This window comes from Pelobates fuscus, chromosome 11 (assembly GCF_036172605.1).
Source record: "Pelobates fuscus isolate aPelFus1 chromosome 11, aPelFus1.pri, whole genome shotgun sequence".
In the NCBI taxonomy this organism is placed as follows: domain Eukaryota; kingdom Metazoa; phylum Chordata; class Amphibia; order Anura; family Pelobatidae; genus Pelobates; species Pelobates fuscus.
Genome location: NC_086327.1, coordinates 142568771 through 142588203, shown reverse-complemented (window position 1 = coordinate 142588203; position 19433 = coordinate 142568771). Strand labels below are relative to the sequence as shown.

General features: G+C 41.0%; 1 protein-coding gene across 16 annotated transcripts in view; it reads left to right on the top strand.

The window, feature by feature from the left end:
- Nucleotides 1–19433, top strand: part of KIF1B (kinesin family member 1B) — a 144197-nt gene that overhangs the window by 74784 nt on the left and 49980 nt on the right. For all 16 annotated transcript variants that reach the window (XM_063436177.1, XM_063436176.1, XM_063436175.1 and 13 more), the window contains 7 exons: nt 1134–1213; nt 1603–1678; nt 4657–4736; nt 4914–5020; nt 5786–5869; nt 14440–14620; nt 18678–18750. In XM_063436177.1, the coding sequence (XP_063292247.1) occupies nt 1134–1213; nt 1603–1678; nt 4657–4736; nt 4914–5020; nt 5786–5869; nt 14440–14620; nt 18678–18750 (681 nt within the window). The remainder of the gene's footprint in view (nt 1–1133; nt 1214–1602; nt 1679–4656; nt 4737–4913; nt 5021–5785; nt 5870–14439; nt 14621–18677; nt 18751–19433) is intronic.

Genomic DNA, 19433 nt, shown 5'->3' with positions numbered 1-19433 from the left:
TAACACAGACACTAAACTGGATAGTGTGCAACTCAGCGCAGGAAATCAGAATACTACCGTAACACAAACACTAAACTGGATAGTGTGCAACTCAGCGCAGGAAATCAGAATCCTACCGTAACACAGACAGTAAACTGGATAGTGTGTAACTCAGAGCAGGAAATCCGAATACTACCGTAACACAAACACTAAACTGGATAGTGTGCAACTCAGCACAGGAAATCAGAATTCTATCATCCCCCCCAAAAAATCCTAATCGTGGTCTATAGCAAAGAAAACTAGGATCTACTCATTGTGTGTGTGTGTGTGTGTGTATATATATATCTATATTTAAATCACTATCAAACAGAACTTGCAGCACAAATTATCAGAATCATAGCACAAGACATAAATCCAAATCCAGCCTAACTCACAGGATGACTCTGTATCATAGTGACAGACTTGGATATATTAGATTGTACCCAACCCTCTCACCATCATAGCAGTTATCAACATAGTGACCATCTGGCGCATTTCAAATTTCATTGCCTCTGTCGGCATACATTGTCTCTGTTAACATACATTTCCTCTGTCTGCATACATTGCCTCTGTTAGCATACATTGTCTCTGTCGGCATACATTGTCTCTGTTAGCATACATTGCCTCTGTCGGCTTACATTGCCTCTGTCGGCTTACATTGCCTCTGTCGGCTTACATTGCCTCTGTCGGCTTACATTGCCTCTGTCGGCTTACATTGCCTCTGTCGGCTTACATTGCCTCTGTCGGCTTACATTGCCTCTGTCGGCTTACATTGCCTCTGTCGGCTTACATTGCCTCTGTCGGCTTACATTGCCTCTGTCGGCTTACATTGCCTCTGTCGGCTTACATTGCCTCTGTCGGCTTACATTGCCTCTGTCGGCTTACATTGCCTTTGTATTATTGAAACGTCTTTTACACTAATATTTGTAAGTTGATCTGTTAGGAAAAAAAAGTCACAGATTTTGTCATATTTTATAATATAGAACTTTTTGGCTCTCTGCAAACTTGCCCTAAGACAGAGTTAACAATTCTTAAATTGCAAGTTGCGTATTTTTCATGCTACCATATCTTTATTCCCCCTTTACTAATTTGACATTATTTCTTTACTTTACAAGGAATCCGAGAAGATCATCGCAGAGCTAAACGAGACTTGGGAAGAGAAACTTCGAAAAACAGAAGCCATCCGTATGGATAGGTACCTGAGATCAGTGCAGCATTTTCTAATGTTATATCGCTTTAGATAACACAGAGCTCAGTTTAATATATTTGGATGAGCTTAAAAACTATCACAATCTGTTAAATTTTAAATTATTTATCTGCAAAAATTCCCATAGACTTTAATGGTGACTTCTAGAGAGAAATCATTTGAAATTTATTTTTCTAATAAATTATGATAATTTGAAAAGCGTATCTAAAAACATATTAAATAGTGGCCATAAGATGAATGTTAAGTATTCTACTGTGCAAATATGGCAGCTACAGCACCCCTCGTCTGGGTGTTCTGTCCATCACATACTCGATTACCATGCTTTCGAGTCTCCGTCTTAATACAGTTCTCTGGTTTTGGTTTTGTTTTCTCCGCAGGGAAGCCTTGCTTGCCGAAATGGGGGTAGCCATAAGAGAGGATGGCGGAACACTTGGCGTATTTTCACCTAAAAAGGTACGTGGGCTTGGCCATATCGTGGGATTGTCTTTGCTAAAGCCGTTCTCCTAATTGACCTTGTCTGAGGTTTCGAATGACTGTAATTTCTATCTTCCTCCGACATTGCTAAAGTTGAGTGGATGTGGAATGAATGATGTCACATCATGAACGTTGGACCACTGAAGTTCACCTAAATGTAGCTTTGGATAGTGCACACTTTGGATGTGCAGATTGAACTGGAGATAAGGGGCCCCCTCAAATTGTAATTGAGACTTAAACATTGATCTCTATTGGATATTGTGTGTTAACGTTAGTATGAAAATAGATCTAAATATTCTAATTGACCAGTCCGTGTCTTTCAATTTTCCGTGGATTACTTGTTGTCACCTCTTCTCATCACTTCTCACCTAGATTCCTTCCATGCATTTTGATGAATTATTTGATGCTCTGTCTACAGATCAGGTCTGTTTTAGAGCCAGATTCCTGAGCCAGCTACTAGTGGCACCTGTTACTTACAAGTGCCTATAAACTTCTTTAAAAAAACTTGTTTTTTGTTTTTTTATAGATTGAAAAGTTATTTTTAAGTACTCCTTTTATATTTTATTTATTAAAATGTCCATATTCCTGATTTTTTAATCTCACTGACCAGTCCAGAATGTTTTACATTTATTTAACCTGCTACAATACGTTTTGAGATTTCTTTTATTTTCACGTGTGTCCCAGGGAGCATAAACCATTGCAGTACCACTAGCTATTAGTAGTAATTACAGCTGTGTTTTGATGCAATATACACTATTGCCCAGAAAATGTGTGGCATGTTATCGGGCCACACAGACAGAATAGTGATTCATCTTTAGCTAGGATCTCTGTCAAGCCATGAGTGGTGGCAGATCAGCTCTCTTGGAAGCTTATTCCATATTTGTGAATGAAGCAATAAAATCAAGGCAGGGATGGAACTGATCCCGAGTAGCAGAGTGCCTGAGACACCATTTTAATTTCTGATGTATCAGCACACATAGGGTCATCTGTGCAGGCCATCTGCTTAACCCTTCTATGGGCAGAAATGTGTTGCACGGGCCCCTTGCAGAGCAAGTTCCTGTAGTGTATAAGCTAAATGCTGGATATTTTCTGGTTAGAGTAGTAGTGTAGTCCTAAACTGGGACTGTCAAACTGGATCTGGAAGATTAGAAAACATGGACCTGCGTAGAGATGGGCTCCTGCCCGGTCAATGAATAGTGAGAGACTGGCCATCTACAGTGAAGCCTAGGCTAATTGTGAGTAAGACTGGCAATCTGGTGCTTAAAAATAACATTTTCCTCTCCAAAAATGTGATATTAGTCACATTTTATTATATTTTTGCATCCTGTTAAACCCTGCTAGCAACCCCGTACGTTCCCGAGTGTCGTTCAGTGTGTAGTCAACTCTTATCCTTTAACTGAAATAGTAATTTATAAACCAAAATCTTTAATGGCAAACAGTGTGGCTCATGAATCCAGCTTTGTCTTTATAGGAGGTCTTTAGCGTATAGTTAGTTTGAAATCTATCTTCCATGTATAGCGAATTAGGTGCATTCTTTATGAGACTGTGAGTACTTCTCGTTCTGAGTGTACGTATTCTGCGTGGAAATGAGCTGTGCTAGTTCTTGTGTAACTTATACATTAGTTTATTTGTGTGGTCTGATTTAGCTTCTGTGACCCTTAGCATCATTAGTCTATGTGCATAGACTGTCGTGGCTACTTGCTGGGATTGTTTGGGTATAGTCCATCATACCTTGTACGCCCACTATCATCGCTAACTCATTTTTGTACATAGTATGGTGTAACTTAAACCGCCGTCATCAGCGGTGGTTTATGTGCATCTAGTGCTGTAGCTAATATGGCATTCGCACCATCACTTTATGTTTAATGGAGTATTTTGTTTTCCTCTGAATCAGTCAAAGGGGTTCTTGGAAAAGATTGAATTTTTCAAATGTTAAAGGCCTGTTTCATACACTTCATCTGATTCAAGGGCTGAAGCACTGTGCTGTTACCCATGATAGCTACTTGTGGTCTTCAGTCTGTATAAATAGGGGGATAAATACAAATTCCTTTCATTCTGCACCATACAGGAGATAAATATAAAATGCTGGATTTACAACTAATCACAGCCATTTACATCAGCGTTATATAATGTTATTTATCCAATTGATTAGCTACAGCAAATCTTCATGCACAATCCTTTTCACTTTTTACCAGATAATTGATCTTGAGTGACAGATCAGCTTTGAGATAAATTTTCCCCTGCCATTGCCTCCCTCTGTGTTGGTTAGATAGGCACCTGCCTGTTAGTGGGTCACTCTAATTGTCGTAGCTTAATAGTTTGCCTGGTGTGTGATTGATGTGTGTGCTCTCCATGTCACCGGTCTGTGTACATTTGTAGTTCTAGTACTGTGAAAGTGGGGGAAACATTCTGATTTCATCCTCATGTTTTCTTTTGTTTCCATCATCTTTTTATTTTTTTACATTTTTTCCTCTTGTTGCATTTTGTGCTTGCTGACGTCCTATAGGTTTTTTCACCCAGCCACTGTGATCTGTTTGCTGATTCTAATGGGGTCTTCTCCCCAAAGAAGGTTTGTTGGGTACCATGTATAGAGCCGTAGAGAAAATATACTGCAGACTGTGTAACGTGAGCTTACTGAGCGTTCTATAAATGACAATGTATTGATTTAATCCCTTTCAGTTATCTTCTAGTAATTATGGGCTTGATTATTGGGTTGGCTAGCTTCAAAGCAGAGCTATTAGTTCAGAACCCAGCTGATCTTTGTTGGTCATGTCGTTATACAGTTATGGCTAAGATGTTTGTGTAAAACTCTTGATCCATGGTGCTACGTAGTAATGAATGCACCCCAGTTTGATACCTCCTGTTTAGGAGACATATCTGCCATACAGGCACTGCTTATATGAATGGAGAGCGGAACATCTAGGTGGTGACACTGAATTTGGTGAACTTTTTTACAGACTCCACATTTGGTTAACCTTAATGAGGATCCCCTGATGTCAGAGTGCCTTCTGTATTACATTAAAGATGGAATCACCAGGTAACATTGTGTACTGCATGCTTTTTCATAGATGTGTTCTTTGTGGCTGCATTGCACATGTCCTGCTTCACGGCTGTGTGGTGTACATACTGTATTCTTAACATTCTGCAACTGTGTGTTGTATGGCTGCGTACAGATCATGGTGCGCTGTGTATTCATTATTTTCTGTTTGTCCAGAGTGGGCCAGGCTGATGCGGAGAGGCGTCAGGATATTGTGCTAAGTGGAGCACATATTAGGGAAGAGCACTGTGTCTTCCGCAGTGAGAGGAAGCCCAACGGAGACGGTAAGCTGGAGCACGGCAGACCATGTTCTGTGTGTGTGTGTATATATCATGTGTCATGAGAAAGGTCTAGATGTGGGATTGAAATGTTGACGTGTATAAAATAGGACCGTGCTATGCCACTTCACTTCGGTCCTCTGAGTGCTGGACTGTGTTTAGCAACCTAAAACTTTTAGTACAAAGACCGAGCTAGAACATTTACACGTGTGGCGACACTATCACTTCATTTTCTATATGTGTGTATTTGTGTGTTCAGTATGTACATGTCAAATCAGGTATTACTCTTTGGTATGTGTGCTTTTAAAACCAATTAATTTGCCAATTTATTGCAGATGGTCAAATTGACATCCCTCCTATCTATTTTACCTTATTGATCTAATGTCATGTGTTTCCGGCCTATATGCTTCCCAGGACCAGTAGTCCATCTGGGTAGGGCTGAAATATTGAGGTATAGCCTTTATTTTGCTCAGATGCCAAAGTAGTTACTTTCTATGGCATTCATTAGAACAATGTATTATAAGACATCAAATGCCATTCTCACACACAGTCCTGGGTATGGGGTAAGGATAGACCGCTTTCTGTCAGTAAAAGGGATAGATAGTGTTCATTGTCTGCGCACCATTCCACAGCTCTGTGTAGGCTGACACAGGCCCATTCCCGCATTCAGTCTACACAGAGATTAGTAGAACGATGATGGCTGACCTTTGGTGGTGTGTCACTAACAGTACTGCAATGACCTGCTTACACTAATCTCTGTTCATCTTCCAGTTATTGTGACCTTGGAACCATGTGAGAGGTCAGAGACTTACGTGAATGGAAAGAGAGTGGTTCTGCCAGTTCAACTACGCTCTGGTACGGATATTCTCCTAAATGTACTTTTCTTTTGTTTTTGTTTTTTACCTTTGAACCAGTTGTAGCACTTTAGTACTGAAATAGTTAATATTTGAATCAACATTTCTCTGCTGGTTTATCTCCTTTTCTTCTTGCGTATGTTTGTAATTGTCTGTCTGGATAAATGAAAATACTGCTTTTACCAGCTTTAACCCCTTAAGGACGGGGGACGTTCTATGCCGTCCTTAGGGAACCAGCTCTAAACGCTGGCAGGCGGCATAGACCACCCAAACCGTCCTTTCTACTTACCCGGATGCCGGCGATCGCAGTATGGGGACTCACCTGGGAGCCCAGGTAGTCCCCCTCTGTCCTCTTCGGCCCCCATGAGCCATGTGATCGCGGGGTCCTTGCGAGGACCTCGAGATCACATGGACGGCATAGCAGTCCACAGCAATGCCAGCAGGGGGTGTGCCTGTAATGACAGGTACTCCCCTTGCTGCCTGAAAATTTTAAAAAAATAAAGTTAGTAGTTTAAAATAAAATATATACTTAGATCATATATATATAATACACACAATACACAAGATCCAGCGCACTCACCTATCCACTAAACAGCAACTTCAATGTTGAAAGATTTTTTTTTTTTTTAAACGTCTAATCTAGGCAAAAATAATGGGGGTTTAGTTACCCCCTTGTTTCATATATATATATATATATATATATATATATATATATATATATATATATATATATATATATATATATATATATATATATATATATATATATATATATATATATATATATATATATATATATAAACAAATTCGGAGTCTGGCACTCTACCTTACTTGCTTATCTCTTCAAAAAATGCCTTGGTGCTGCAGAGCGTTGTTATGTAGAGAATAATGATTCAGAGCACTCCAAAGGGCTTGATGAAAAAATACTTCATCTGTGTGGAAAAATCGACGTTTCGACCCGCAGGTCTTTATCAAGATAACATCACATACAAACTAGTGTTCTTATATAACCATGGTAATTAACAGGAAATTACTTACCCCAATGTGACCGTGATGCCCCATCACCATGTGTAGCCATTGTGTAGTGATTAAGATGTGACGTGTAGCGTGCGTAGCCCAGTGATGACGTAAGCCGTGTGTGTCCAATGAAAATTGTGAACCAGTGTCATGTGTCTATGGCAACAGCCGTTGCGGGCGCATGCGTAAAGATGTGGAACACGGAGAATCGCACAGTGATGACGTAGACTGTGTGTGTCCAATAGAGGGTGTGAAAGAGCGTTATGTATCTATGACAACAGCCTTTGCGTGCGCATGCGTAAAACAGTGAAACACGAAACATTTAAAATCAAGGAAGACAATCTAGCAACTATTAATAAATGAAAGCGTAGATACAGAAGTTATGGATTAGTCTAAATTTAGACCACAGATGCATGTCTAGTGTGTTAACGTGGCATATATGCCACTTCTAAAAATTATGGAATAGCGTCCTGTAGCCATGGGAACCAGTTTGGCGTGCGCCTGCGTAAAGAGATGTGTGGATCTCAAAGGAACCTAGAGAAATATGATGTATATGTACAAAGAATGTGCTAGAAATGTATAATCCTGTGTGGATCATTGATATGTGTAAAGATAGTAATAAATCTGGTGAATGTGACCATTGTGAAAGTGGTGAGAATCACAAAAGTACGGAAAGGGGAAAAAGGAGGTGGGTGGAGTACAAACGTATATAGGGACCTAAAGAGTGCAAAGCATAAAAAATAAATTGAGATATAAGTGAAAGAGGAGTACCATTAAGTGACCCCAGAGAAGGTAAAAGAAAAAATATAACCCGTGGTGGTAGGTGTATATACATATGTACAGGGTGTAGAGGTCTAGAGACACTGGGTGTAAGCCATCTATAACAATGCGCTGTATAGCATGCAGGTATAGGATAAAGCAATGTGTTGCTCTATATATATCATAAGGATGAGCATGAGAATAAAAAAAATAATACAAAAAAATAAAAAAATAATAAAGAAAAAATAATGAAAAATAGAGATTATTCTTTCTTATTTTTTCTATGGCTAGACAGGAGAGACAACATTTAGCGATTGTCCAGAAAAGAGTGGAAAGAAATATATTCGTTGAGACCTCTGGGGTGAACTGTATCCAGCGTCTTTATCCAGTACGTTTCACGTTGGAGCAGACTTTTGGAGCGATCGCCACCTCTGGACAGTGGGGGGATATGGTCGATGGCAATGAATTTCAACGTCGGGAGTCGATGGTTAGCTTCTAGAAAGTGTTTGGCCACCGGTTTCTCCGTTTTGCCGTCTCTAAATGCGGTCATGATGCCTGAGCGGTGTCCCCTCATTCTGTCTCGTAGTGTAAGGTCCGTCTTCCCCACATAGTAGAGACCGCAGGGGCATGAGATTAAATAAACCACGTGATCCGTAAGGCAGGTGATGTGATGTCTAATGAGGTATCGTTTACCTGAATGAGGGTGGACGAATGATGGTCCTGCAAGCATGTGTCCACATGTGACACAGTTGGTGCATTTAAAGCAACCCATCTTCGTGTGTCCTTTTTTGGTCTCGTATTGGTTGGTATAATCACTTTTTACCAAAATGTCCCTCAAATTGCGGTTGCGTCTGAAAGCAATCCGGGGAGGGTGAGAAAATGTAGGGTGTAGTGTAGGGTCTGCGGCCAATAGGTCCCATCTGTTTCGAATCACCTTCGCGATCCGATCGCTGGCTGTATGGTATAAAAATGGTATATGGAACACAGCCTAGACAATCTACTCGTCCACCTTTTTTTCCCCAGGATCGACATACCAACGATCCACCTGGATTCAATACAAGAAGGAGAAAAGAATCAAGAGACCCAAAAATACGAGACGAGGACAGAGGGGCAAGATATACAGGCACTCGATCCAACAGAAAGATTTGACCCCCATCTTCAATCTCTCGTCCAAAACGCTGAACTCGGATCACATCAAGGTACTCTCAAAAGGGCTCACCTTTGTCCCCACTCCTAAGGTTGACATATTCAAAACGGACGTCGACCTATATAAGATGGAACGAACTCTTAACCTACAAACATTCAAATATGACAATCATTCCCCATTTAAACACCACTTTCGACTTAAAAGTATATGGGAACCCAAGACCTTACACCCTTCTATTAAAGCGTTTTCCAATCTGGTCAGAAATGACATACACCACATCTTTTTGGAGCCCAGACCTACCTCGCCCAATCTCACAAGCATGGAGGGGAAGACGGACCTTACACTACGAGTCAGAATGAGGGGACACCGCTCAGGCATCATGACCGCATTTAGAGACGGCAAAACGGAGAAACCGGTGGCCAAACACTTTCTAGAAGCTAACCATCGACTCCCGACGTTGAAATTCATTGCCATCGACCATATCCCCCCACTGTCCAGAGGTGGCGATCGCTCCAAAAGTCTGCTCCAACGTGAAACGTACTGGATAAAGACGCTGGATACAGTTCACCCCAGAGGTCTCAACGAATATATTTCTTTCCACTCTTTTCTGGAAAAGATAGATATCAGGTGTATTGAATAAAAAATATTAGGACTGGCGGCTACATACATACACAAGCGTCTAAAATTGAGTGGTAGCTCAAAAAAGTATACAGAAGTATGTGCGCTCAAGAATGAATATGTCACAAAATAACTATTGTATAAACTGTGACTTAACACTTATACAAAAAATAGATATATTTATTTAAAAAATCAAGCAAAACATTGAATAGATAAAAAATCACAATGTGTGCACGGCTCCACTTTAGTGAACAATGTATCAATCAACTCTCTTTGTAAAATATGTAACACCATACAAAGTATAATCTAGATATTAATCTGTCACCTAACTCTGTATAAAGAGTACAAAGTATCACATACGGTATCAGAAGCAGCTGCCAAAAAAATAAAAACCTATATATAAAAAATAAAAATTATAATGCATAAAAAGTACCTGCCTCGGTGTGGGCCCCCCACCGAGGTAATAGAGGAGGACAACCCCCAAAAAAGGAAAAGGGTGTAGAAGAGGGTTCTGTGCCGCCGGTATCCGACCCACTTCAAAGGGGGTCCGTCGAGGAACGGTGATATGCACCGCGGTCGGGATCTTCGAAAAAAACCGCGGTGAACGATGTAGCAGACTACTCACACAGGCACCTGGTGAGTCACTCACAATATATATAGATGCCGCGGTCGGTATCTTCTCAAAAGACCGCGGTGTAGTTGAAATGAAGCCGCCTTGAATGAGTAGTCGTCAGTCCTCGGCTTCACTATATCCGGAGGTATAGTAACCCTCACTTCACTTAACCATGATGGTAGGTGGCAAGTGAAAAAACGAAAAAACAGAGGACAAATAAATAAAACAAAACAAAAAATAAAAAATCTGAAACCCTAGAAAAATAAAAAATGATGATAAATTCTAAATAATGAATAATAAATAAAACAAAACAAATACAGGCAGCCGAAAAGGATCCGGTGGAACCAGCCACACATGCAGTCACGTCTACGCGTTTCGTCCCGCCCACGGGACTTTCTCAAGACTGAATAGCTGCAGGATAATTGGATTTAAATACCTCCAAAATGCTGGAGTAATTGAACAGTTGAGGGAGGGAGACACCCACCCCTAACACTCAGACAATTAATTCTAAATCAGTTAAAATTGATAACACAAAATACTAATAATAATTATGAATGAGAAATGAACATAAACATTGCTCAAACTTAAATTAATAAATAACAGTTAGACTAGAAACTCTATATATATAGAGTAAGAAATGAATCTACAAAATAATGAACAAAACCCTACACGATATATATGTGTATATACCTATAGCACAAATAATCAGATCCATCCCTATTTAAAGGGGCAGATATAATTTCACAAGTTGTAATTTCAAACGGAGACCATTTTGTTTAGAATGTAAGTGTAGTCTGAGAGCAGTACACTTAAGTATAATAGAGGGGGAATAATTAACTAACTAGCTCTTCTAGATATGGATATAAATGTAGATCAGGCAAAGTGATATGCATAATCTTCATAATACACAAAAAATAAAATAAATAATGAACCAAATAATTTTAAAAATGTAACAATCAGTAACCAAAAACATAATGGAACTAAGAAAGGCCCCAAACAGAACTCCATAGAACACACCAGCCTCTCCCGATACCAATATAGATCCCCCTTAGAAACATGAGAGAAACTTAGTAATCAACAACCGACACCGTCTATTTAAAGGGACAGACATAGTATCAGTGGATAATAAACTCAAACTAAGGCCAATATTACTAAAAAGGTATATGTATAATATAAGGTTGATACATTTGGGCTTTATAGATAGGCAAATGATTGAATATTCTAGACCTCAATAAAGGTGTAGATCAAGCAGAATAGTATGCCTAATCTTCAAATTACAACGAAACTTCAAATTACCACGAAATAAAATAAAATCAATAATGGGTTAAATAATATCCAACAGACACTGTCAGTGGCACACCTATCTATATAGTGAAACGATGGATGAGGATATGGCAGGCCCCGAGCAGAACTCAACATACCAAACCACCCTCAACCAGATCTCGCTACAGATACCTCTTAAGGCAAAAGAGAAGTATGAAAAACTGAATAAATCAGAAGAGTTCCAGCTCTTCATTTAGACCATTAGGTGTCATGGTATTAAGCTTAAAGATCCAGACTGACTCCGACTTAATCAGTTCTCTTCTTCTCCTTGCCTCATCTTGGTAAGGGGGGAGGGGGGGTGACAGATTAATATCTAGATTATACTTTGTATGGTGTTACATATTTTACAAAGAGAGTTGATTGATACATTGTTCACTAAAGTGGAGCCGTGCACACATTGTGATTTTTTATCTATTCAATGTTTTGCTTGATTTTTTAAATAAATATATCTATTTTTTGTATAAGTGTTAAGTCACAGTTTATACAATAGTTATTTTGTGACATATTCATTCTTGAGCGCACTCTTTTCTGGACAATCGCTAAATGTTGTCTCTCCTGTCTAGCCATAGAAAAAATAAGAAAGAATAATCTCTATTTTTCATTATTTTTTCTTTATTATTTTTTTATTTTTTTGTATTATTTTTTTTATTCTCATGCTCATCCTTATGATATATATAGAGCAACACATTGCTTTATCCTATACCTGCATGCTATACAGCGCATTGTTATAGATGGCTTACACCCAGTGTCTCTAGACCTCTACACCCTGTACATATGTATATACACCTACCACCACGGGTTATATTTTTTCTTTTACCTTCTCTGGGGTCACTTAATGGTACTCCTCTTTCACTTATATCTCAATTTATTTTTTATGCTTTGCACTCTTTAGGTCCCTATATACGTTTGTACTCCACCCACCTCCTTTTTCCCCTTTCCGTACTTTTGTGATTCTCACCACTTTCACAATGGTCACATTCACCAGATTTATTACTATCTTTACACATATCAATGATCCACACAGGATTATACATTTCTAGCACATTCTTTGTACATATACATCATATTTCTCTAGGTTCCTTTGAGATCCACACATCTCTTTACGCAGGCGCACGCCAAACTGGTTCCCATGGCTACAGGACGCTATTCCATAATTTTTAGAAGTGGCATATATGCCACGTTAACACACTAGACATGCATCTGTGGTCTAAATTTAGACTAATCCATAACTTCTGTATCTACGCTTTCATTTATTAATAGTTGCTAGATTGTCTTCCTTGATTTTAAATGTTTCGTGTTTCACTGTTTTACGCATGCGCACGCAAAGGCTGTTGTCATAGATACATAACGCTCTTTCACACCCTCTATTGGACACACACAGTCTACGTCATCACTGTGCGATTCTCCGTGTTCCACATCTTTACGCATGCGCCCGCAACGGCTGTTGCCATAGACACATGACACTGGTTCACAATTTTCATTGGACACACACGGCTTACGTCATCACTGGGCTACGCACGCTACACGTCACATCTTAATCACTACACAATGGCTACACATGGTGATGGGGCATCACGGTCACATTGGGGTAAGTAATTTCCTGTTAATTACCATGGTTATATAAGAACACTAGTTTGTATGTGATGTTATCTTGATAAAGACCTGCGGGTCGAAACGTCGATTTTTCCACACAGATAAAGTATTTTTTCATCAAGCCCTTTGGAGTGCTCTGAATCATTATTCTCTATATATATATATATATATATATATATATATATATAATTAATAGCAAAATACATGTACAGTGATATTGATTAAATATATATACAATTTTCATTATATATAATATAAAAAAAGTAAATACGTTAAAAAATACAATTAAAAAAATAAATTAAAAATGTGTAAATTTGTTCAAACTGTATTTTAAAAGTAATATGTATTGATATCAAAATACATGTAGAACGAAATATATATATCTATATACATAAGTATATACGTGTGTGTGTATATATATATATATATATATATAATAATTCTTGTGATACGTTTTACTGTTTTGAAACACTAATATTTGTGTTCAGCGAAGTCTCCCGAGTATAACAGTACCCCTCATGTACAGGTTTTAGTCACTTTGTCACAAACACTGGCCAGAATTGGCGTTTAAATTTGTTTTTTGCATTTTTCACACACAAACAAATATTAACACTAACTTTGGCCAGTGTTTGTGACCAAGTGGCTTTTAAAAAAAAGGATGGACATACCCTATTTGCAATACCTTGGGTTGTCTGCTATTGTAAATGGTATGCCATCATTGGTGTAATTCTCATTCCTGGGCTACCATATGGTCTCAAAGGCAACGTAACCAATTGGCGAATTTCAATGTTAAAAAAACTGAAATGTAACATGCTATATTAGACCCTGTAACTTCCCAAAACTCCATAAAACCTGTACATAGGGGGTACCGTTTTTTTACACGTGAGACGTTTCTGAATACAAATGTGTATTTTATTGCAGTAAAAGCAAACAGTATTATGACATTCACAGTTAGATGTCACGTAGAACTAAAAACAAAATTGAATTCTTATTTTTTTCCCAGTTTTTTTTTTTTTATATTTTATTCATATTAAATTATTTTTCATACCTAAATATTTGATGTTAAATGAAAGCCCTGTTCCCCCTGAATAAAATGATGTATAATAAGTGTGGGTGCACATATAGCGCAAATTCAAGTTTTTGTTTACGTTTTGTTTTGATCACAAAGTGTACATTTGGCTCAGTCCTTAAGTGGTTAATAGTGGACATGCTGCTTATGTTGTGAAGATACCAAATCATGTCATTTGTATTTGCTTGCAGATAATTTTATACATTTTAAGTGTCATTACAAAAAAATGGGGGAGAGAGTTCTGAAAGTGGAGCCGTCACCGTGGAAATTAATGAAATGTTCTTATTGACTGTTGCACCTTTAAATCATTGTTATATCTTTTATGAGTTTAATTTTCATTGCTTATGAGAATGTAACATTTTCACATCTATCACAAAAGTTTGTTTCTAATGACAAAATCTTAAGGCCAATACCTTAAACTCTTTTCCACAGGGAATCGTATAATTATGGGCAAAAACCACGTATTCCGCTTTAACCACCCTGAGCAGGCCCGAGCAGAACGGGAGAAAACGCCCTCCGCTGAAACGCCATCCGAGCCAGTAGACTGGACATTTGCTCAGCGTGAGCTCCTGGAGAAACAAGGCATCGACATGAAACAAGAGATGGAGAAAAGGTAATGGTTTCTAGGAGACTATGAATGAGTTTCTTTTTTTTTTTTTTTTCAAATGTTTTTTATTTTGTTATAAATTCGTATTACAAAGCAGTTTGAGAAGGGTTACAGGAAATACAGAGTGCATGAGTAACATATTATAACATGGTATCAGTTAGTTTACAGAGCATGTGATGGTTTGGGCTGAAGGAGCATGTGTATAGGTTTGCCATTGTTATGGAGTTTGGCTACTCAACAAGTTGATCACCGCGTTACGGCATGTGATGGTTGCACCATATGTATACCATGAACAGTGTTGCAATAATTGTTGCGTGATTCAGATCAGTCTGTTTTTGTAGTAGGGTGTGGGCATTTTCACGGTGGTGGATAGTTTTGGCGTTCCATTGGGGTGTATGATTTGGGTGTTATTTTGGGGGTGGGTTAAGTATACCTGGTAGGTTTCTCGTGTCACATTACTTGTCGAAAGGGGTTTCCTCAGTTGAACGGGTGTTCAGTTGTGTATCTTACTTGGTAGTGACCCGCATTAGATCACGGCGTGTAGGTCTAGTAGGGAGGGTCTGGGGCTTCGGGCATGAGGTTCGAAGCCTAGCTGTTAATGATGCTAACAGGGGAGAGTGAGATTAGTGGGCAGCAGAGGTCATGCGTCGGGGTGTATCTGCAATTGGAGCTGTCTGGTAAGTGGGGAGGGGAGTTGGGGTTGCTGGTTTATTGGTCATTGTGTTGTGAGTAGTGGGGGGGATGCCTCTGGTACGCGGTCTCGCGTGTGTCTTTGTCGTGTGTCGTGGCCACGTCCCATTCGGATGCCTGGGGTTGTGGTGTGCGTCGTTCGTTCTGTGTCTGGGGGAGGTGTGTTGTTTGTACATTTCTGCTGGGTTGTGAGAGGGCAGGGTCGCCTGGGTGGAGGGGAGGGGGGAGGAACGAAGAATAGGGGCCAGAAGATGTGGATGGTTCCAGGGTAAACGGGGTGGTGTAGAGGGAGGTAGGGGTGGGTTAGGTAGGGTTCAGCTCAGGTCCCGGTCCAGCTCTGACCCGGACGGAGAGCCCCCCCTCAACTCCTGAGGGTTGTTGGTCTCCTCCCGGTGCTGTGGTAGAGGCGAACCATCGTAGCCAGTGGTACCAGGTGTAGTGGTAGCGTTGTATGCGTCCCGCCGCCGAGAGGATGAGCTCCTCTATTCTTCTGACGTCTTCCACTCTGGACATCAACTCAATTAGCGTCGGGGCCGTGGGTTTTTTCAGTGTCCCGGGATGAGGCTGCGGGCCGCGTTCAGGAGGTGCGGGATCACTGACTTTTTGTATTTGTTTATGGGGAGCGGGGTCAGCTGGAGCAGGTAAGTTTCAGGCGTGAGTGGTAGGTTCGCGTCCGTTACGGTCTCTAGGGCTTTGTGGATTTCCTCCCAGTAGGGTTTGTTTAGTGGGCAGGTCCACCAAAAATGGAAGAGGGTTCCCAGGTCTTTCCTGCATCTCCAACATTCTGGGTCGCAGGTGGTCATCATTGCCGATAGTTTCTCTGGCGTGTTGGGGTTTGCTTGGTGAGCGTTCATGTTGCCACCGGGTATGGGGGGACGAACTCAGTCTCTTGTCGGACGGCTTGTGTGAGGGCCGGTGAGTGCACTGTAGGTGTTGCTGGTGGTCCTGGCGGTGTTGTACGTGCGTCCTGGGCCTGCTGGGCGGATTGTGTGGTTGTCTAGGGCTGTGCTTCTTCTAGTCGTGCTTGGTCGTACTCCGGTGGGTGAGTGGTGCCCGGTGGGTCGGCATGAGGAGAGAGAGAGAATTTTTTTTATTTTTTTTAAAAGAGTTTTTAAGAAGAGGGGGGACCTCGTGTTTCCGTTGAAAATGTCTGCGTGAAGTCCTCGTTTATGTCTCAGGCGAAATGGGTGGTATTATTCTTCGGGTTCCGTTTGCTGTAGAGTTGAAAGTTCGGCGTTTGGACCTTGGTGGACGTTGCGGCAGGTTGGCCTTCCTGTGAAGCGTTCGTTTACCGGGTAGTTGGTCCAGTCTATGATGGGGTCTTGTGGGAGGCCTAAGGCCTCTTGGAAGGCCTGTATGTCCTGTGGCATTCTTATTGTGGCTTCAGTGTCACCTCGTCTGGCAGTAAGAGCGAATGGGAATTGCCAGCGGTAGCGTATTTGAGTCTCCTGCATGGCGGGGTGAGGTGGGAGAGGTCATTGTATAGTTCGACCGTCTGCCCTTCATGCCTCCAGGATCTCTCCGCTCGGGCTTTCCTCATTATTTCTTCCTTAAGTTGGAAGTCTGGTATGTGGCAAATTATATCCCTGGGCGGGGCGCCCGGTGGAGGTTTGTGCCTCAGGGCCCTGTGAGCTCTGTCTATGGGAATGCGAGCGTCCCTGGGCCTGTTAAGAATCCGGTTAAAAAGTGGTAACAGGATGGCCCTAGCGTCTTCTGGGGTGTCTGTTTCCCTGCAGCCTATTACCCGTATATTGTGCCTGCGGCTGCGATTGTCCAGGTCTTCAACATGTAGGCGTAGATCCTGTATCTGTTTAGCTTGTTCATTCGTGGCTGCGACCGCAGGGCAGTGCAGGTCGGGGCTCCGGGATTCTAGGGCCTTCACTCTGGTTTCCAGCGCTGTGATGGAGGTGCCTAGTTCAGAGATCTCCGTGTGCAGCGTGGTTTTAACCTCTTCTAGGAGGGAGTGGAAATCATCCTTCTTGGGCAAGGATGCATACAGGGCATACCAGTCTGGCGTTGGTGGGGCAGCCTTACTGATTCCTGTACTGGGGCCTTCTTCCGATAGCGTGGAGCTTGGTGAGGAGGGCGCCATGTTGGATGTCTCCTCCTGCGTGAGAAAGTCGCCCGGGGTGTTCAGGTAGCTTATGATTGAGGGGTGCGGGTTGTTTCCCTGTGTTCTCAGTGTGGAGGGGGTAATTTGGACTCGCTTGGTGCGTCCCATGGGTGCCATGTCGCGCTGTTTAGGTGTGCTTTGGGGCAGTCTGGAGCGGGGAGATTAGGCGGCCATTCTCTTTCGGCGCCCCTATGAATGAGTTTCATCACAAAACAGGTCATAATTTCACCAGCAACCATATTATCCATCATTTCAATTTAAAAACTGTCACCAATTCCTCGACTTCTCTCTCTCATCTCATCTGTGCTTTCTTTTGTTTCAAGTATCAGCCTTTTTTTTTTTTTTTTTTTTTACCTTGGCTGCGGCTTTCAGATTTATTTTTTACTGAGCTCTCATCTACCAGTTGATCTATTTTGTGTTTTCTGTCGATTTCCGTGACATTTGTGATCTAAGGCCTATTTTGGTGCTATTGTGAGTTTGTGTTCTGTTGAAAAGTTTCAATAAAACGTTTTTTTACAAATAAATACCAGATAGTGGGTGACCGAAATAACAGGTAGTAGTGAATTATTGATTATGAATCTGAGATCTAAATTTTAGAATGATTACTTTTGCTGCAGAGTTGTGGACCAGGCGATTGTCCGCTCATAATGATGGTCCTCTGCCAAAATAAATACAAATCAAGATTTTACTCTGTCTGGTCTCTGGCAGATAAAAAAACAAAACACAACCGGATACAAAAAATAGTTACCGGTAATTTCCAAAGGCGTACTAAAATAGTGATTAAGATCATTAAAATGGTCATTTTTTTATAGGCATTGCCCCGCTGCAAGTCTTTTTAATTCACCATTTATATACTACAAACCGGTTTCTTCAAAACCTTTGATTTGGGTGCAAAATGTCGAGTCCTGCTCTAGTAACCAGGCCTAAACGTTACTCACCTCTGCAAGTCCAGGGGATCCAGGGCACGCTCACCAGGGGTGATATTCTGTTTGCCAGTGGCTATTGGACAGTGAAACTTGCCGGAGATCAGCCAATTTAATCCTCAATAGCCAATACACTAGCTGGGTTAGGGCACGTTTGAGTGGGTTCACCTTACTGAATATTAATACCAGGGATTACATGGAGTGATTGTTTTTAAACTTATTTTTGCTGCAAATGTAAACAAAATTTCATCGTCAATCATAGGCTTCATTGCTCAGTCCATGTCGGTCTGTGTAATAAATCAGCGCCTGTTACTAATTCCTCCTTTCTTTCCGCTAGGCTACAAGAGATGGAGATATTATATAAGAAGGAGAAGGAGGAGGCAGATCTCCTGTTGGAGCAGCAGAGACTGGTAAGTGCCTCAGATGCCACGTTCACTGTTAACCACGTCTTGCTTACTGTCAAGGCACTTGCAGATCATTGTACACCTTTCTGACCTTGCACGTTGCACATCTGCTATGCACAAGCCTTACACTGATTGCACAGTGCTCTCTGCCTACAGTCTGCAAAATAGCCAAACCCCCAAAATGCATGAACTTTAACTCTCAGACTGGCTTTCCGGAGGCCAGCTATCCAGTTACCATTTCAGTGCTCAGGGGGTAAAGACAATTACCATTAGAAGGAAAGTTTAATTTGGCACTGAAACATTTAAAGAGGATATTTTTATAAACACACCTTTCAGGATACATACAAATAATATCAAATATCAATCGAGATCAGCCCTGCATAGCTATAATTAGTAGGTAGTGAATACAGCCCTGTATACTGTATGGAATAGGTAGTGAATACAGCCCTGTATACTGTATGGAACAGGTAGTGAATACAGCCCTGTATACTGTATGGAACAGGTAGTGAATACAGCCCTGTATACTGTATGGAATAGGTAGAGAACGCGGCTCTGTATATTGCACGGAATAGGTAGAGAGCGCAGCTCTGTATATTGCACGGAATAAGTAGTGAACGCGGATCTGTATATTGCACGGAATAGGTAGAGAACGCGGCTCTGTATATTGCACGGAATAGGTAGAGAACGCG